The 22,159-nt window shown below is 32.1% G+C and overlaps 2 protein-coding genes across 2 annotated transcripts; one reads left to right on the forward strand and one right to left on the reverse strand.

Annotated features, from left to right (window-relative positions):
• Window positions 1-8,683: 8,683 nt before the first annotated feature.
• LOC115711950 (ethylene-responsive transcription factor 3) lies at window positions 8,684-9,690 on the forward strand. The gene has a single exon (XM_030640149.2). The coding sequence runs from the start codon at window positions 8,756-8,758 to the stop codon at window positions 9,338-9,340; it is 585 nt and encodes a 194-aa protein (XP_030496009.1). The 5' UTR covers window positions 8,684-8,755; the 3' UTR covers window positions 9,341-9,690.
• A 7,935-nt stretch (window positions 9,691-17,625) lies between these two features.
• On the reverse strand, window positions 17,626-20,356 carry LOC115713071 (probable WRKY transcription factor 21). The gene is made up of 3 exons (XM_030641552.2): window positions 18,660-20,356; window positions 18,434-18,559; window positions 17,626-18,157 (listed from the first exon to the last, which is right to left on the reverse strand). Exons 1-3 carry the CDS (start codon window positions 19,505-19,507, stop codon window positions 18,013-18,015), a joined length of 1,119 nt encoding a protein of 372 aa, XP_030497412.1. The 5' UTR covers window positions 19,508-20,356; the 3' UTR covers window positions 17,626-18,012.
• Between the last annotated feature and the right edge of the window lie 1,803 nt (window positions 20,357-22,159).

Below are 22,159 nucleotides of genomic sequence, written 5' to 3' on the forward strand. Positions count from 1 at the left end.
ATTGTCATATATAATCTCTATTATATACAACATCTTCACTTAGATATCATGCTACAACACTAATCCAAATCGAGATTACTTGCACCGAATAACATGCATCAGTGAACCATACTAGCAACCATTAATTAAAAATTCATAAACTTTAATATGTTGCTAACTGTTTTATTCATGGTTATGTGATTTTAATTCTCTGTACAACTACAAGTTATAACCTTAACATTCATGCATATATAAAAAATATTCAACTCTTATTTATATAAAAAAAATATCTTTACATACTTTTCAAGGCATAAACTCTAATAACATAGGTTCATGGTCCCCACATTATCTGAAATAATACTACATTGTAGACTCAATTAATTGATTTAATAAGTTAATTAGAATTCTAAAATGAGATTATGTCTTATTTGAGAATTTTCACTAAGTTCGGACAATTTTAAGAAGAATTAAGTGCCCATGGTCATAAACATGGGCTATTAAATTTCTAATTGACTTAATTAATTGCCCATGGGAATGAATCTTAATAACATAGGCTCATGGTGCCCACAGTATATGAGATAATATTATCTTGTAGACTCAATTAATTGATTTAATAAGTCAATTAAAATTTTAAAATAAATCTATGTCTTATTTGAGAATTTTCACTAAGTTTGAGCAATTTTGAAAAGAAAAGAGAGATAGAATTTATTTGTTAATTAAGACACTTTGTAGGTCTAATTAATAAATAAATTTAAAAAAATAATTTTTTTCGATAATTATTGAATAGATAAAATTAATATGTATATCAAAATATTAGATAAATGGTGCTTTTGAAAAGAAAAAAAAAAGATTATTTCATTTAATGAAATAAAATGGCAAAAATTTATGTCCTTGGGCCTTATAGAGAATTCGGCCAAGGCTTGTGATTTATGGCCCATTATCTTTGTCAAGCTCATTTAATCCAACTCTAGTCTAATAAGAGAGCCTATAAATAATTCGTAAAAACCAAACCGAAAAAATCGATAAAAATTACAAACTGAAATAACTCGAAAAAATTACAAACCGTCAAATCCTTTTTAGTTTTTATTATATATAACATAAATAATTGAATATATAATAATATAAAGTTATATATTTAATTGTTAGTTTCAAAGTCATATATATTTTGGTGTGCTTTGGTGGAATCTGATATTTTTAATTTTTATTAACTTTGACTTTGAAACTAAAAAAAAAAGTATGGCCGATTTGGGTGGGTTAACCCAACCAAACTGCCCAAAGCGTTGGTCGGTTTACAGATTTCTTTTTTTTAAATTAGGCGGGTTACACTTTAATTTTAAAAATCTGAACTTTAGATTAGGTTAGAAAATATATAGGATAAAGTGCTTAAACCAACCGATGTAGAGTCTTATTATAAATGGAACAAATAATTCCATAAAAGGCCCAAAAGACCCAGTTTTTGTGGCACAAAACAACCACCTTACATAATACAAAAGAACCTCATTAATGGCAGAGAAGAACCACTTTTGGTGGCAGAAACCAATCCGCTACCAAAAAATAGCACTATTCATTATTAAAAAATTGCCACTATCCGCACCACAACTGCAAATAAATATCAAAAAACATAACCAATTCTCATATGTTATGTATGAGCCAAACTTTGAAAAACTACATATCACAAACAATTAAATAAAAAATCTTATTTGAAAACAAATTAAACTACTATGCAATATTATAGATAAATACCAAAACAATGTTATTAACATTATAGATACCACCTATCAAATAAAATCAAATGAAAAAAATAAGGTAAATAGTAATCAAAACTAGAAAACTAATACAGTATATACTAAATTAATTAAACTCAATCAATCGGATTCCACACACCAAAGCAACTGAATAAAAGAGATGCAAAGGCCTGGTAAGCAAAACTTTCTTTGACAGTAACTGCCTTTGGAATGAATTCTTACTATTATTATGTATTCCATACATATGTTGATTGAAACTTTAAATTTTTACTTAAAAAAAATACAGGGTAATTATATGCTACACCTCCTAAAAAATCATTTCAATACATTTTTATTTATTTAATTTTTTTTTTTAATCTAATTTAATGTTATAACTGTGTACCTTTTGATTTATTTTTTTAATTAGTCATTTTTTTTTTATTATGTAAGCCTAGTACAACCCCTTTATAAGGGAAATTTGAATTTATATGCTTAAATAATTAAAAAATTTTATTATTATACCAAAAATTTACACTATAAAAAAACTATACTTTTTTTTTTCAAAACCCCAAAAATACCCCCTCACAATTCTCTCTCTCTGCATCATCTCTCTCTCTATCTCTCTCAGCCAACTCTCTCTCTCTCTCTCAACTCACAGTCGACCCCAACGCCACCCGAACCCAAACCCCATCCCCATCGGACCCAAACGCCACCCACTCTCGGACCCAAACGCCACCCACGAAACCTTCGCCTGTGGGACTTTTCTTTTTTTTTTTTTTTCTTCGCATTTCGGAGAGAGGAAAAAAGAGGTCGATGGTCGGACCTTGGGGTCCGATGGGTCCGATTGGTCGGACCCCATCGGACCCCAAGGTCCGACCATCGGCTCTGAAACTTTTTTTTTTTCTGCGATTTGAGAGAGAGAGGATGAAAGAGGTCCGATGGTCGGACCTTGGGGTCCGATGGGTCCAAACGGGCCCTTCATTCCTCCTAACTAAATTCCACCTCATTTTTATTTTAATAAAAATAAGAGGAATTGATGTTGATATTAGGTAATAGGGTAATAGGAAGTGGGGTCCAGTAGAGAGAGTCAACAGGAAAGGAAAAGGTGTCCCAAACTGAAACAGTCGGCGCCGACTCTCCTACTTCCTCCTCCACGTGCTTAATTACTACTACTATACTATTACTTTACTACCCTCACACACCACTTTTATTTATTTATTCATATATTAATCAATTCAAATCCACCAAATAAATATGTATCATTCAACCTTAATTTTTATTAATAATCTTTTGTTTTTGGTTAAAGGATAATTAACTTTCATTCAACACAAAAGTCTCTCACTACAATAATAGGTATTTCACGCAATAAATCAGAAGTTTGAGAAACACAATTTAAAAAAAAAAATATACACGCCAAAAATTACGATTCTTTTTTTTAAAAGACTCTTATAATCATGAATGAACAAACTAAATTCTAAAAGCATTTATATACAAATTACTCATAATAGCTTAGATATAAATTAAGTTGTCTATTTTTATCACAACTTGATTATATTGGTGTCTATTTATCTAATTTAATGCTCCTTTGATACCAATAATTTTAGTTATTTTTAGCTTATATTACGGCCCTCTCTTTCCCATGATGAAAGATTCTAGGACTTGGACATCATTATCACGCGCTAAACAATCCATTCTAAATTGACCAACTTATTCAAATAAAGCTCTAACATAGGTGAGCACTTACTGTTAAAATATTGTAATCTGGATCTAAACCCTATTTTATTCACGAGAAATAAATAATAGAATCAAAAATTAGCGAAAATGTATCGAAATCCATACAATCGATATTAGAATAGTATGATCTTTTAATTTTGACATCTAAACTTTACTCTAAAACTTTGGTCTCTTGGTGATGGGGATAGAAAAGTGAATGATACGATCCATAAGGGGAAACACCGGGTAAGCTGTGCAATCCCACACCGCCTGGGGAAGGTCAAGTGGGATGACTTTGAGACTGTGTAGGTATGGGACTACACAGTTGAAGATGGCTTAAATGGATTGATTGGTACTACCTATATCAACAAGGTGTATCTTGTTTTTCGGTAGCCCATCACGAAAGAACTCCACAGTTAAGCGTGCTTGACCTGGGAGCAATTTCAGGATGGGTGACCTCCTGGGAAGTTTTCCCAGGAAGCGTGCGAGTGAGGACAAAGCACGTTGGAAACACTCGTGTTGGTCTGTAGGGTCAGTCATCGATCCAGGAAGCAGCCAGAGTGACGTACTCGTGTATAAGAGCCATTATTCCGTGGGTGTAAGGACCCAATGGAGGCTTGAAGCGGGGACGTTACAAAAATTTAGACCCTCAACTAATTTGTACAAATTAATTCCATTGATTACATGAACTTTCCATTTTACCCTTTTTTTAAAAAATAAAAAAAATGTTAAAAACTAAAAAAACTTCCCTCTCTCTTCCCTTTCTCTTCCTCTCTCTCTTCCTCTCTCTCTTCCTTCTTGTGCACCTCTCTCTCTCTAGAAAAACTGAAAATACTTCCCTCTCTCTTTCCTCTCTCTCTTCCCTGTCGAATGTTTATTTCTCGGTGGGCGGTGGTGGAAAACCGGAGCACACCCAATTCACTCAAGAATCTTACACCATTATAATGGATAAGTTGTGTTTTAAGCATTTTGTTAGACTTTATGCAGTTTGCTTTCGTTATATGTGTCGTATTTTTTAAAACTGGTATTTTTTGGTTTTAAATGGTAGAGATCTTGCAGATCTAGTTTTCTGTCGAAATCTGGATTTTCCAGATGTTATCGACAGTTTATCGATAGAATATCGATGCTATGTCGATATCCTGCTAAGAAAGGTCAGGGATGACCATTATCGACATGTTGCCGACAGTTTGTCGATATCATGTCGATTAAAATGCAAATTAACATACATAAGTTATTTGAGAATTTGTCTACACAAAATTGTCGACACAATATCGACATGATGTCGACATTCAATCGATATCACACTTAGCAGTCACAGAAAGCAATTACATCACATTGTCGCCAACATATCGACATACTGTCGACATGCTGTCGATATTCTAAGTATATGATCACGCCTATTTAGCAAACAAAATTGTCGACAAAATATTGACATACCGTCGACAAATTATCGACATTTTAGGTCAAATTTTTTTATTCTCATTGTGTCGACATCCTATCGATACACCTACGACATCCTATCGATATACATTAACAACACAGACAATTTTATTGGTCAAACTACTTTCAATTTTAGGGTTAATTTGCTTTTTAATCGACATGATATCGACAAACTGTCGACAACATGTCGATAATGGTCATCCCTAATCTTTCTTAGCAGGATATCAACATGGCATCGATATTCTATCGATAAACTGTCGATAACATCTGGAAAACCCAGATTTCAACAGAAAACCAGATCTGCAAGATCTCTACCATTTCAGACCAAAAAATACCAGTTCCAACAATATAACAAAAGCAAATTACATAAAATCTAACAAAATCCTTAAAACACAACTTATCCATTATAATGGTGTAAGATTCTTGAGTGATTGGAGTGTGCTCCGGTTTTCTACCACCGTCCACTGAGAAATAAACATTCGACAGGGAAGAGAGAGGGAAGTTTTTTCAATTTTTTCTAGAGAGAAAGAGGGGTGCACGAGAGGCAAGAGAGAGAGGAAGAGAGAGAGAAGAGAGAGGGGGAAGTTTTTTTAGTTTTTAATAATTTTTTTTTTTTTAAAAAAAAATGTAAAATGGGAAGTTCATGTAATCAATGGAATTAATTTATACAAATTAGTGAAGGGTCTAAATTTTGATATTGAGGGTTTTATTAGGGGCAAAAAATGAAATTTTCCTAATACTATAAGGTTGGAAAACCAAGCACTTGGAATTCATGTTAAGTAGGAAAGCACTAACTTGGCTTGAACAAAAGGCAATAGATGTTCAATATTTGTTAGAAAGGTTTGAATGCCTTTGTTATTGTTATTCAATTAGGAATTTAGGATTTTTTTTTTTTTTTTATAAATTGATTAATTAATGGGTAAAGTGTATCTAGTTTTTCGGTGGCTTATCATTTAAGAACTTTAAAGTTAAGCGTGATTGATCTGGAGTAATCTTAGGATGGATGACTGGAAAAATTTTTTAGGATGCATGCGAGTAAGGACAAAGTACACTGAAAATACTCGTGTTGGTTTGCAGGATCAGTCGTCATTTCAGAAAGCAACCAAAATAACGTACCAATGAAAGCTTATATTAGTGTCGTTACAAGTATAACTAAAAATATTGTAAAGTCTTTTTGTTTAAATCAAATTGGAATCCCAAGTCTTATTATGTAAAGCGAAAATTTTATCATGTTTTCTCTTATTATTACTTACAACTTTTTCTTATGATGAATATTTTATTTTTTTATAATCTGTCTCGTTAAGCAAGATTTATATTATTTAAGAAAACGCATGTAGTGATCGTGTGAAAAAATTATCCTAAATGTGATATTTACTGTGGTGCAAATCAACTTTCAATGGGGAAGGAGATCAAGTGCATCTGCAACTTGGTTTTTTGGGGTGGTTTTTACACTTATTATGAGTGTAGCTCTTGCTTTGCTAAAAAATGTATTTTGGTATATTTCTATCTCTTTTAGTATATTTAAAAGAGTTTTCTAATATAATTATTTTTTTTTCATGATTATATAAATTGTAATTATTTAAGATGGTATGTAAATTTTTTAAAATTTAAAATAGTTTATAGTATGGAAAAATATTTTATTATGCCAGTTAATATTTTTTATTTTATGCATTGTAAGTTGAGTTGTATTTTCAGTATTAAAAATTATTCATATATTTTAAAAAATTTATAAGTTGTCTAAAATAAAAACAATGTACTATACGATTATATATTAATTTTTTTTTTTTAATTTAAGTGTTTATATATTACAACATGTTTTACTTGTGATTCGAACCCAGAACTTCCAACACTCACACACTTACCTATAGCCACTTGAGGCTCAAGTTATTTAAAAAAAAAAACAAAAACGCCCCATATTAAAATAGTGTACTAAAATAATTAATTAGAGAGAGAGAGAGAGGGAGAGGATAGGACAGCACAAAATGTACAATTTCCATTTGGTCAAAGCATTAAAACGCCCCATATCCTATTCCCATTTTTCCACACTTGCTTTTTCATGCCATTATTAATTTTCTTATTTTTATTAAGAGAAATGCTAAAGGTACCAGTGGTGCCTAGTACTCTCCTATGTATCAATATCACTACTGGTCAAACTAATTATCGAGTCCTATATAATTTAATATAATAACTTTTAGGGAATATCGCTAGTCAATCGCAACGCGACATGTCAAGACAGTGCTAAGTACTACTAGTACCTTATAACAATACTCTTTTATTAATTTGCATATCCACAAAATCTAATTTAAACAATACTCATATTTTATGCATTTTAAGGTATTCCACAACACAGCCACACTAATTATTTATATTACTTGTTAAAATTAAATATGGGAAATGTAAATATTAAATTATATTAAGGTGCCTTTTAGTATTTTCACCATTTTTTTTATTCAAACAATAATTTAGTGTAGTTAAGTAAAGGTAAAATATATAAAATTTAATTTTAATGATATATTTTGAAGAAAAAAAAAAAGAAACACCTATTTTATAGTACTTTAACATAGCATATAGCTATATATTTAAGCAATTTAATTAGTAAATCAATAGTGTTATTATTCTATATCCTAATTGTTGGACACCTAAAATCCTCTCTCTCTCTCTCTCTCTCTCTCTCTCTCTCTCTCTCTCTCTCTCTCTCTCTCTTTTTTACTTTGCTTCTAACCAAACTTAATTAGCATATTATAGCTTTCTTAAAGCTCGTACTACTTCTTTTAACGGGGTTGCGGAACTTAAATTTGCTAAAATTATAAGTATCAAGAAGACTCTTATTTGAATTAAAAATAAAAAATGACTGGCGATAATGTTAGAGACAAATTATTTAGTGGTAGTTGAGACTATTCAAAGTCAGTTGATAATAAACTTTTTTTTTTTAAATTAATTGTTAATGACTGCAAACATTTATTTAACTATTTGAGCGAAATCTCTCATTTATTTGTTTAATATTCTGCTAATAGAGTTGCTCATAATTTTGCTTGTGCTACTTATTATCTTTAAGATCGAATCTTTCTTAATTAAAGATCTTTATTTTGAATTTTTATCTATTCTTTTAAATGATTTGGTGATTTAACTAATTTTTTTTTTATTTAAGCGTTTATATATTACAACATGTTTTACATGGGACTCGAACCCAGGACCTCCAACACTCACACACCCATCTATGGCCACTTGAGCTAGCCTCAAGTGGTTTAACTAACTAATTTTTTCTTAGTCTATAATATCAATGATCATTGAAAAAATACTAATTAAGATTTTTACTTTTTAAACTTTTACATGCACCAAATAATATTTTTGAATTTTTAAAGTTATTAAAAATTTCTCCTAAATTATTGTAATTGTTAATTTTAAGAACGTTTGTCCAATTTTAGTAAGGAAAGTCTAACATTGATGAAAGCTCAGAGAACGTAATTTGTTACATGTTTAAATTCGAGTGACATGATTTGATAGATATTTAAGTGTAGTGAGCATGATTTAGTACATAAAAATTAATAAAATTGAATGCAATTAGACTAAAGTTCTTAAATCGAATAATTTTAATTGTTTAAAAGATATTTTTAACAATAAAATAAATCTAAGAGAGATAATTTAATACATATCAAAGAGAAAGATTTTAATTAGCCTAAAAAAAATAAAATAAAATTATTTTTAGTGAAAAGAATGATAAATATGATCCAAAATACAAGGAAAGAATAAAAAATATAATTAAAAAATAAATAAAAAAATTAAAAGGCAAAGCTGTCGGTATTAACCCAGCCTGTCTCCTCCACTATAAATACCCTCACAAAAACCCTACCCTTTCTCTCTAAGTTCTAACCTTTTTCTCTCTGCAAATTTTACTATCAATGGCGGTTGATACACTTCGTCTTCGCAACAACTCTCTCAACGACGGATCTCCACCTCACCCTAGATCTATTGCGCCATCGCCGATTTCTCCACCTGAATCGCAGCACTTCAGAGTACCTCCGCCGATGAAGGAATCTCACTTCAGAGGAGTACGAAAACGGCCGTGGGGACGATTCGCCGCTGAGATTCGCGATCCGTGGAAGAAGACTCGGAAGTGGCTCGGAACCTTTGATACGGCGGAGGAAGCGGCGCGTGCGTACGACGACGCCGCACGGAGTCTCCGCGGTCCTAAAGCTAAAACTAACTTCGGTCACGGAAGCATCTCAGGAGGACCTGTTGTTGTGGCGGCGTCTCCGAATCAGTCTGTGGTTGTCGGAGAGTGTATGCAGTTGTGGAGACAACCGGTGTACTTTCACGGCGTTTCGCCTGCATCGGCGCCGGCGAGATCGGAGTATAAGGGATATAAGCTTGAGAATGTGGATGTGGTTGTGAACGAGCAGGAAAATAAGAATAAGAAGATGATGATCGGTAAAGAGAAGAAACCGTTCTTGTTCGATCTGAATCTGCCGGCGCCGTTGTTCTGAGCTGCCTGAACTGTGATTCTCCGGCGAAAATAGTATAGGGGGACACATACTAGAGACACACGTGTGGTAAGAGGCTTTACTCTTTATTGTGGAGGTATGAATTTCCAATTTTGCCCCTGAACGGAAGCTTTAATTTCTATTTATGTACAGCTAAGTAACCAAATGAGGGCTAGTAGGGATGAATTAATTAAATGTAATTTAGAGAACTGAGTTAAGAGACTTTGACTCGGTCTCAACTCTCAACTCAACTCGTTTAAATCCTTGTAGATTTCATGAAAATATCTTTAGTTTATATGATGAATCATGGACGATGATGATATTTGATATAGTTGATCAGTTTTTATTCTGAATTATATAAGTTATATTATATATAATTTAATGCAAAGATTAATTAGATTAGAGAAATGGTAACGTTAAAATAGGATGATATATAGAGTTTTAGGTACAATAATAATAATAATTATAAATTAATTTCATGCAACCCCTTTAATATATAGTAATGAGAAATTGAGAATGATTTAATTAATGGAATTAAGTAAGGTTTCTCACCAAAATTAGTGATTAATTTTAATTGTCTCAGCTCAGCATGACAAATTAATTAACAACCAAGATAAGCCATATATATTATAATATGTTAATAGTTATTATTGATGTTCAAGACATATATATAAGCCATATTAATACATTATTGTTATATATTAGAATGTGTATGTAAGGAATGTTTAGTTGCAGCAATTTTAATCAGTTATGATAAATTAATGTTCATGTTTGTGTGTTGAGAGTTTTAGTGTTGAATTTGAGCAATATATATATGATATAAGAATAATGATTCACACACTCATAAGTGTAATAATGTATAATTAATCAGAATCCGAATCACACAATTAAAAATGTTGTATGGTCAAGATTCAATATGCACCATTATATGTAATAAGTGTGTATGTACTAGTAGTATACTCGTAATATAAAACTCAAAAAGGAGTGATGAAATGAAATGGTAGCCATTGTACTAATTTGAGTGACCATATCAGTAGTAGTAGTAGTAATAGTACTGACAAATTTTGTTTGAAATTAATATAATTAATTATGTGTTAGATTAGATTATTATTAGGGTAGATAACGTATTTGACCACCTATATTTCTGAATGCTGAGTTCTGACACTTATTATTTAATTCAATTGAATTCACTTCTTCTTCCTTTTTACCTTTCCTACATATTTTCTTTTCAATTATATCCATTCTATTAACATCTTGAACTTCAAAATAAGTAATATCATTTTCTCGAAACACACGGTTAAAAATTAGATGAGATACTTTGCTAAATTATGAGCAATTTATTAGCAAAATTTTTAATAAAAGAGAGACACGTTAGGCATAATTTGTAACAAAAACTTACAATCCTCAACTGACCCACAAAAATAAGAAGACAATTATTCTAACTAAGCCCAATTACCATCCTTAATTACTTTAAATACCTAATTATTTTAATATTGGAGGATATCTTAAGGTGTCAAGCATCACAATAGATAATATACTATTATTGATGCAATTTAATATTACGTCTTGCATATTTTGATTTATTAAATAGTACAAGAAATCGCTATATACCACTCTCCATGTAAGTTGTTAGTGTACCTAATAGGAATGCTCCAATCTTAGATTATATGCATGCATGTGTTCATTTTATTTTTATTTTTTTGAAATAAAAGAATTTTCATTAAGGAAGAGAAAGAGAAAGAGAAAGGCGAAATGAAAGAGGATTAAATAAAGTAGAGAGCAGTAGGCAAATACGCCCACCAAGTTTTCGAAAACTTAGCAAGGGAATGAGCCAAATACAAGGGAGATATTTCTTTAGACTATAAATGTCTTTAACACCATACCAACTCAAAACATGAAACTACCGACTCACAGATTTACATGATAATCTTTATTATCAATGTACTCCACATTATCACTTGTAATAAAAATTAATAGTAAAATTTTATTAATGTAAATCAACTAAAATAATAATCTCCAAAAAAAAAATATATATAATTAAGATTGAAATTTGAAAAACGAGTCAAATAACCAGACGCCTAATTTTCAGATCGTTTGGCAAAAAAATTAAAATAAAATTAGATGAAAAAGAACAATTAACCTTAAAAATATCTATATTATGTTTTATCCACCGCTCATAAGATACAACAGTAGAAACTGCTGCATCAAGTTCATTCAATCTCGTAGCTAGCTTAAGCACTCAACTATTATGTAAGATATGTAATTGCATTATTAATAACTCATTCAGTCGTAGAAAACTTATTATTACTAACCAATAACAATGGTTTGATAGCGAGCCATTGAAGAACCAAGAAGAATTAATAATGAAACCAAAACAAAACAAAACCATATCACGCATACAAGACTAAAATACTCAAAACCATGTCGTGGGGACAAGACTAATCGCAGTAGTAAAATATATAGATTTAATCACACCAAAGTAGCATTAATTTATCCAATTACTAAAATTTTATCATGAAATTAAGACTTGATAGCTAGAATACATGCATGCATCTTTGTTGGAACATATTTATGAATTATTAAAAAATGAAGATGTGCATTTTGAAGTCTTTAGATAACTAGTCCCATATTGCTTGGGAACACTTATTTATGAGTGTATATATATTGTAGTTTAATTGGGTAAGAAAGAAGTAGCATACGCTTGCGGATCATAAGCAAATTCTTGTTCAGTGACAAAAGCACGAGGAGGAGGATGAGTGGAATTGCCAGGAGGATTGGTGGTGCTTGATTTTGATGGAGCCCAATTTTTATCAAATCGATAATGGCATACAGGGGCTGTATGGCCAAATCGTAAGCACAACTGACATTGGACTCTGTTGTTCTGAACATTTCCACGAAAGCCACCTCGAGTGCCATTCTTGAAGCCTTGTGGGGGTCGATAAGGGTTCATTCTTGATCCTGAAAAAGCTACATTTTCCTGCAGCTTCATATTAAGATCAGTAATGGAGTTATGGTGCTCCAGACGACTTTCATGAGAAAGGACAAGAGACTGCACTTCTTCAGGGGTAAGAAAGTCACTACGCGCAGTGATGCCCGATACAACCGAGTCAAACTCAGGGCCAAGGCCGTTTAGAAGTTGGAGAATAAGATCTTGATCAGATATGGGTGATCCAGCAATGGCAAGAGAGTCGGAGATCGATTGCATCTTGTCGATGTAGTCAGAAATAGAGAGTCCACCTTTTCTGAGAGTTGAAAACTGGCTTTTGAGTTGTAGAAGCCGAGCCTTGGATTGGCTAGAGAATCTCTGTTCCAGGGCACGCCAGACAGAGTGTGAAGTTGAGAAATTGGCAACGGAAGCTAGGACTCCTTCAGTCATGGAGGAACGAATCCAAGAAAGCGATGGGCCGATCTTGACGTTTCCATTGATTGTAAGCTGGATTTGGGGCACCATTGATCAAAGTAACAGGAGGAGGAATGCCTGTTAGCAAGATATCGTCAAGATCATGCCCGATGACTGTTGGGAGAACCTGAGATTTCCAAGAAAAAAAGTTAGAACGATCAAGTTTGATGGTTAAAGTGGAAGAAAGAGAATGTGAGAAGGGATTCCAAGAGGAATTCTGTGAATTGCTGTGGGCGCCGGCTGCCTGAGTAAGGTCCGGGGAAGCCATGGGAGCATGAACAGGATCAGTGGACGTGGACTCCATTGGAGACGTAGGTCAAGGCGACTGATACCATGTAGTAAAACAGAAAAGCAAAGAAAATAAAGAACAGAGAAAATGAAAAGAGAATATGAATTCCTTTCTTTATTGAATAGACTAATCCAGTATTTATACAAAGAGATAGACAAAGAAAGAAGAAAACAGATAACGGAAAAACCAGAAAGTTAGTTACAAGACACCCCAACTAACTGTTTAAACAACTTGACATAACCACAATTAGTTATCTGTTACAGACCCCAAAGGGTACCCACTTTTGTAAAAAAGGGGAGGAGTCACATAAAGGTTCACCCGAATATCACGTGCTCTACCGTCCGACCGAGTTGGTGGTGTGTACCTTATTTTTGAGGAAATACTATTTATTAAATTATTAGTTTTACTTATTTATTTAATTAATTAAAATTATTTTTAAACGTGTTTAATTAATTGGTAATTATGCAATAGATATCTGATACAGTGGTTCAACTGAGTTGTTTTATCTTGAGGACGACGAGATTGAGAGTCTGCTTACCGTTGAGAGAGAGGAGGAGAGTAGTTGATCGTTGGTTGCCATCGGAGTTGGGACTGGGATTGCTGGCAGTTGGAACTGAGGCTCGGATAGTTAGAGACGATGATGAAGATTTTAGGTTTTGTTTGTTTTGTTTGATTACTTATTTATTTAATATTATTATTTTTTGTTCAGTTATGTAATTCTTTATTTATTTAATATTGTTTTGAAAATAAATTAAAATATGTTTTAATTATCTTTTATTAATTTAAATTGGATTTTAAATTTTAACTAAAAATAAACCTAAACAAATTAGATATCGTCACCTTAGTAATAACAATCAACATTTAACAAAGTAGTAATTAATGAAAATGAATAGAAACTATCACATGCATATTTATATTTAAGATACAAATTTCACTAGTAATAATAATATAAAACTTGGTAAAAATTCTATTAGAAGAGGCACGATTAGATGTCTTTTAATTTCACTATAAAGTTGGTATTATATATTTATATTTTATACGTACTAAAAATGAATGCAATAACCCTATAATTATTATTATTAGAATTAGGATCACAAACGTTAATTATAACGCACCATTATTTTTTTTTACAATTTTTCTGGTTTAAGCTCTTTTTCTTTACATAATTATTTTCATCTTAAATTTATAATAGAATTTTGATAATTGGATTAATATTATAAATGCAACAATTAATTAGCTAGCCAATTACGTGTATAATTGCAATTTTGCAAACAATAATCAATAATGATTGTGAATGTAACCAAATTCATCCCTATAAGTACTACCCAACACATCATTATCTATTATCCAATAAAATATTTCAACCAAATGAGAAAGAAAAGAAAAAAAAAAAAAAAAGAGAAGAAAATATTTAGTCAAAATAAAATCCATACCATTAGAGTGGCACTTAGTGAGAGCTTTGCTTAGTTGTTAGAATTAGTGGAAAAACTATAATGCTAATTAATTGAATTCCACTACTAACTCTACTAATAAAAAATGCAATAGCAATAGTACTATGATAAATTTTAAAACACACTAATGATATCCAACACTAATTAAAATGACATTTTAAGAAGACATGTATCATTGCCTACTCTTGAAATTTTTCTTTTTGGTTTAAATTTTGATTAGCTTAAAAAAATAGTGTGAGGTTGAGAGGATAACCTTAAGGACGTGTTTGGAAAGCTATAGTATAATTGAATTTGTTTGTAATTAGAGGTGATTACACAATTTGGTATGCTTGTTTAACCATATAATTACATTGTAATTGTGTAATTGAAGGTAATTAAGGTATTCGAATTACACTCTCAAATTCCCATAGCCTCCGTGAAAATTGAGTGTAATTACACTATGCAATTACTAAAAACTTTCTATTTTAGATATTATTGACTTAGATTAGGAATTGATATGTAATTACCACCTCGTATCCAAACACACCTTATATTTTAAAATATAGTGTAACTCTAGTAATTGCACAACTTAGTAATTACACAGTTATACCCTAATAGTTGCTAACACTGAAATGTTCTTATAAGACGTCACTTCACACCTAATACCGCATGGAATTTGTAACGTCCCCGCTTCAAGCCTCCATTGGGTCCTTACACCCACGGAATGAATGGCTCTTATACACGAGTACGCCACTCTAGCTGCTTCCTGGATTGATGACTGGCCCTACAGACCAACACGAGTGTTTTCAGCGTGCTTTGTCCTCACATACACACATCCTGGGAAAACTTCCCAGGAGGTCACCCATCCTTGAAATTTCTCCAGGCCAAGCACGCTTAACTGTGGAGTTCTTTCGAGATGGGCTACCGAAAAACAAGATGCACCTTGTTGACATAGGTAGTACCAATCAATCCACTTAATCTCTCTTCAACTGTGTAGTCTCATACCTACACAGTCTCAGAATCATCCCACTTGACCTTCCCCAGGCAGTGTGGGATCGCACTGGCCTACCCGTGTTTCCCCTTACGGATCACGGGACTATCGATCGTCACAATCACCCCCCCTTACGGGGTCCGACGTCCTCGTCGACCACACTTCCGGCTGGGTCAAGGCTCTGATACCATTTGTAACGTCCCCGCTTCAAGCCTCCGTTGGGTCCTTACACCCACGGAATGAATGGCTCTTATACACGAGTACGTCACTCTGGCTGCTTCATGGACTGACGACTGACCCTACAGACCAACACGAGTGTTTCCAGCGTGCTTTGTCCTCACTCGCACGCTTCCTGGGAAAACTTCCCAGGAGGTCACCCATCCTGAAATTGCTCCCAGGTCAAGCACGCTTAACTGTGGAGTTCTTTCGTGATGGGCTACCGAAAAACAAGATGCACCTTGTTGACATAGGTAGTACCAATCAATCCACTTAATCTCTCTTCAACTGTGTAGTCTCATACCTACACAGTCTCAGAATCATCCCACTTGACCTTCCCCAGGCAGTGTGGGATTGCACAGCTTACCCGGTGTTTCCCCTTACGGATCACGGGACTATTGACTGTCACAGAAGTGGCGCATTGTAAATGGTTAGCGATATTCTATAATAATTATTAAATTAAATTATTTGAGACTCTATATTTAATTTCATCAATAGCGATATACACCTTAAGTGGTATTAGACACTATTGGTATCTTTTAGTAACTATTGAATTTGGAACTATAATAATAATTTTTAGACTTTTTTTTTACTCTTAAACCCTTTTTGGTGGCCATTCATTCCAATTATGGCTGCTATTTCACATAATTGACTGCAAAATCAGTCTTCATAATACCATTTAATAACAATATTCTTTTTCTGTTTTCTTAACCTTAATCTAAAATTGTATCTATCTATATTAGATAATTGATGAGAAAAAAAAAAGATAAAGAGAACCAAATCGTTTTCACAACCAACAATATCTACAAATGTACTCAAAAACAATTAATTTTTTAGTACTTGAAAGAAAATAAAAATAACAAATAAGAAAATGGCATTTTTTTTCCCAACAACCCAATAATTAATCAAGTAATGGTGTACATGAGCATAGAATAAAAACTCCCACCAATCAAAGTAGTAAAACCATCCAAGAATTTATGAGATAGAGATAGAAATTGGAATTGGACCCAAAAAGAATAATAAATATTCTAGGACTTTAATGGAGGAATTCATCAATTAGAAAAACCATATCAAAATATTTTTGGATTATTTCTTATGGATTTTTTTTGTGCTTGGTCCCCTCATTACTGTTTTGATTTCCTTCTCTTGTTTGAGAATATATTTATATATTTGGTGACTTTGACAAGTAGAAATTCTCATTATCATCTCATTCTCATGCAAATAAATAAAATAATTAAAAAAAAAAGGTTTTTTTGGGCTAATTTGCAACTGAAAAAGGGCAATAGTGGCTGGACTTGCCAAAGATTTTAGCTTTACCAAATTTTGTAGTATAATCAAACAAGAAAAATGTTAAAAAATACTCTTTTCAGTGTCATATATTTATTTATTGGTGCAGTTAAATATTAAATCTCATGACCAATAACAATACTCATCCAATAAAACTTTCACTTTATATTAATAATGAAAGAAACTAAGATAAATTTTAGAATGAAGAAGCATTAAATGCCCCATTTGACTTAGAAATACATACATATATGTATGAGCAAATAAATATGGCAATAGAAGAAAATGGGCATTGCTTGTACAATAATAGTACACAGCTCATGCTCATAAGAAAGTCTAAAGCAATGAAATAGACACCAAAATCCCACCCTTTACCTACTAAAGAAACCAATAATTTCCATTTTTCATTTTCATTTTCTTACAACGGTTCAATTTTCAAATTCTACTAGTATAAGTATATATGCTTTTTACTTTATTGGATTCAATTTTACTTTACAAAGGAATAATTACTACTTTACTATGAGTGAGTGGAGATAGAGATAGCTCTTGTTATACCTAAAATCTTTAATTAACTTTGTCAAAATATGACAAGGAGTTTAAGCCTAACACAAAAAAAATTATGACTAAACAAACAAATGGTCAATTTGAAAAGCTTAAAAGAAAAAATAACCAAGAACCAAAACCAAAGACCATTGCTTTTACTAAAAGTGATGATGATGGAAGAAGAGTTCTTACAATTAAATTATACACCACCCCAATTCTACACAGAATTTTTCACATGACAAACAAGACTCCTAACTGGTTTTTCATTTTTTTTTTGTTCTTCCCCACCAAAGTTGTAGAATCCTAAATTAAAAAAAGGCTTGAAGAGCCAATTCCTCAAAGCCACAAAAAGAAAAGAAAGAAAGAAAATAAAAATGCTCCACATTTTATATCCCATGCTTGAACCATGCAAAATATGTACAGGAGCATCATCTCAAGCCAATCACAGATGATAAAACTTTTTTCCCATTATGGTTTTCATCATAATAAATAGGGGTCAGAATCAGATCAGATCAGATCAGATCAGGTGTTTGCAGACTGAGATTGTATCCTTGGATGGTTATGTTCACCTTCATAAGTCACAATAAGCATTGATGAGTCTTCTAAGCACCTCTCCACATGTTTCCTTGCTGGGCAACCTCTCATGCTGCTACATTTATAGTATCCCCTAATAATAATAATAAACAAGTTCACAAACAATCAAAAAAAGGTTTATTACAACTGAAAACCTAGTAATTTTGCAAGCTTTACTACTCTCATTCTATTTGTAGCATTAGTCATTACATAGGTCCTATAATGAATCTACATACATCTACACACATAGCATGATTTGAATTGGATCCTCTTAGCATGATGGATCATTCATAAAAGGAGAAAATCCAATGCCCAAATTATAATATCACCAAACAAGAACAATGCATATAAAGTGAGATAAACATTGTACCTAGGATGAGGAGAGCCCTTGATTGGCTTCTGACCATACTTCCTCCATGAAAAGTCATCAGGTGGGATATCTGCAAGCTTGTTACTGATAGCAGGCACCTTTATTGATCTTTTCACCCTATGTTTCCTGCAATCAGAGAAAAACAAAATAAACATTATGAAGCAAAAACAAAAATAGAGACATAGAAAAACCAACAATGGAAATAGAAGGATCCAAAAATCAAAACCTTTTCTTTGAGCAGTGACATCTACCAGAGCTACCACATTTCACACTCCCATCATCTCCTCTACCAGAACACTTCCTCTTGTGCTGTGAATTCTGATCCAAAGACCGAGTAGGCGGTGGCGCCCCAATCAAATGAAAGGAATTCCCATCCATATTGGCCACACTTCCATCCATACTCAATGAAGAAATAAAGGATCTAGTGGATGACATTGTTGGTGTGCAACTAGAGTTATCAAAATTCAAGCTCATCCCACTACTATTACTCTTTCTAAACATCATTTCCGCTTGATGTTTCATTTGTTGCTGGTGCTGATGAAACAATAGCTTATGTTGCTGCTGTTGCTGCTGCTGCTGATGGTGTTGCAGCTGCTGTTGTTGTAATTGTTGCTGCTGCTGAATGAGACGATAGGGTGATGGGTTCACTTGTTGAATAGGGGTTTTCCCACTAGAACTAAGCTCCAAAGATGTGTTTCCCAAACACAATGAACTTTTAACATTAGAGCCCATATCTTGATGAGGGTTTTCAGGAGGAAAGGTTGTAGATTGAAGAAAAAGAAGTGTTTTAGGTGATGGATGTTCGGTTGTTGTTGTTGTTTTTGTTCTACAATTAGGATTGTCTAAGAGTAAATTTTGGGGTAAAGGTATTGGAAATTTCTTAGGCTTTCTAACTCGGGCATGACCTACACAACTGCTTAGAAGAGAACCAACTTTCTTGAACCTAAACACAGCCTCTTCAGTTTCTACAAATAATCTCTTACGCTGAATTTGATCTTGAGGCTGAGTAAGAAGAGTTAGTACTCTAAGACAGCTCTGTACAGCTACTTTATTTGCTTCTTCAACCTCATCCATTGATAAACCCCCCTTAACAGAATATTAAAAAATCCCTAATTCCTCAAACCCAATAATCCAAATCAGAAACAACAAAAAAACCCAGATACCTGCTTCAATCATGGGAAGTACAACAACAACCCAAAAAAACCCAGATAGAAAAATCCCATTTCTTCTCAGTATTAAAAGAAAAGGATAATCTTTTTTAGATGGGGTTTAACTTAAAAAAAGAAAGTAGTAGTTGAGTTTATGAGAAAAATTAACAAAAACAAAGAAAAACAGGAAAGATCACACTTTCGTTAAAATCAGAAAAAGAAAAATTATAATAAAGGGGTTTGAAGTAAAACCCAGATAGGAAATTACAAAAATGGAGTGACTGAAGAAGAAGCAAAGAAAGAAAAAGCAACCAAAGAAGAAAAAAAACACAGAAGGGTTTGCTAATAGAGAGAAAGACCTCGTTGGAGTTGATGCTGTCAAACCCTAGATTCGTCTTCCATGCTTTTTTTGAGATTGAAAGGTGTGAAAGAGAAGACTTTGCTTCGCTTGAGGAAAAAATTCACACAGCCTGACACCCATAAGAATACAAAGTTCCAATCTTTATATATTTTTTTTTAACCAAATTAAAAAAAGATTTGATTTTTATTATTACAATATTATTCAAAAAGAAAAATAGCAAAGAGAAAGGTAACTAACTATACATTTATCTATGAAAAAACACCCAACAAAAAAAATAATCAAGATGAAGAAGAAGGAAAACAAAAATGGTTGAGAAGAAATTAAAAGAATTTTATATAAAAAAAATATATTAAAAAAAAAGAGGAAACTGAGTCAGAAATGGAACGAAACTGCCGTCTATGTCACAGATTTTAAGGTGGGTTCCACCAAAGACCTTTGTTCTTCTTTTTCTTCTCCCAATTCAACTTTTTTTTTTTAATTTTTAATTTTTAAAATATAAAATAGAAATTAATAAATAAATAAATAGAAAGCCAGCTTGAGCTTTACTATTTGGTAGTAATAATAATAATAATAATAAATGGGGTTTTGGTCTTTGGTGCTTTGATTGGTTTGGTTTTTTGGCTTCAAAATTCTTTCTTTTCACTTTTCAATTTTCCTTTGTGCATTTCTTACATTTGTATTCACTAATTAGAATGACTATTTCTACCTTTGCCACGTTTCAATTCTCTTTTAAAAAAAAGATTTAACTTTAATCCTAATTAGCACCTACAAATTACTTAAATCATTAAGAGTCAAAATGTGAATGTGATGATTATCAACCAAAATAAGATTGAGATTATTGAATTTTGTTTAATGTTGTTGTTGTTGTTGTGTTTGGTTTAATTTTCTAATATTAGTGTGTCTTCACTTTCCATGAGGACTTTTGGTTTTTACTAATTCTTGATAGTGATTGTGGATTTTTTAGTGGAAAAAAAGAAGGATTAATTTTTAATGTTTAGAAATACAAATTTATATATTTTTATAATTGACATTTTTTTACTAAAATTTAACTTCCAAATATAGCTTAAATGATATGTTTTGTTACTTGATTATATTATCTTTAAGAATTAGTTTTTTTTTTCACAAAAAAAAATTAAATAAATTGATATCTTTTTTTTTTTTTTTGAAGGTACATTAGTTTTTATTCTTTGTGTTAAGACTTAAAAGTTGAAGTATGTTGTACAATATTTAATTTATCTTTAGTTTAAGTTTTTAGAGTACTTGTTCTGCAATTTTACGTAATAAGTGACCTTTAAAGAAAATAAAGCATAAATAGTCAACTTTTACATCTAATTAATTGGTCATCAATTAAGTAAATTGATTCTCTAAAAATCATAAACAAACTTATACTTACTACATAATATTTTTTTTCTTTTCCAATTTCTAAAATATCATACATTAACAACCAATTGATTAAATGATTAAAATGATAAGGTCAAATCTTCTAAATAAGAAAATAATTATTTACACAACATGATTCAATAATTTCTTCCGATGTTTTCTAATCTAATCTAATCATGTTATACATTTATTTATTTATTATTAGTAAGTATTATTATTATTATTATTTATAAAAGAGCACTAAAGATTGTCATGATCAAAAATGGATTAAAAGTCAAAGTAATTGATGATTAAGAATATTTTTACGGGAAACAGTGATGACTAAGCCCAAAACCAAAGTCATATGGCGGATTAAAACAATTCAAATATTAAAACTGCAAAGACTATGAATTAATTAATTAATTAATGACAAAGACTAATATTTAATTAATTAATTAGCAAACCAAAACCAATAAGGCAAAGAGTTTTTGGCTCGACGTGGGGCCCACGCCTCTGAGAGCAGTAATCGAGAGAGGAGCATCCTATATAGCCGTTGTCAAAAAGAAACTAATAGGAACACGACACGTGTAAATGTAACCTTAAAAGCGTGACACGTAGCCCAACGTATATTTGTTTGACTGCTTGAACCACCACCACTACTACTACTTGGGGTCTCTGCTGCTATCGTGCGCCGGGGGTGTTGGGGAACACTGTTAGTTCGGCTACTGACATTGCGCTGGGCCCAATGGGCCCCAGTACCGTTGACTTCGGAGTCCAATATATGTTATATCTGTTTGTAAAGTGGCGTAATCACCTACTTTAATACACAATTATATTTTTCTAATTAAACCAATTGAA

Source organism: Cannabis sativa, chromosome 4, assembly GCF_029168945.1.
Source record: "Cannabis sativa cultivar Pink pepper isolate KNU-18-1 chromosome 4, ASM2916894v1, whole genome shotgun sequence".
In the NCBI taxonomy this organism is placed as follows: domain Eukaryota; kingdom Viridiplantae; phylum Streptophyta; class Magnoliopsida; order Rosales; family Cannabaceae; genus Cannabis; species Cannabis sativa.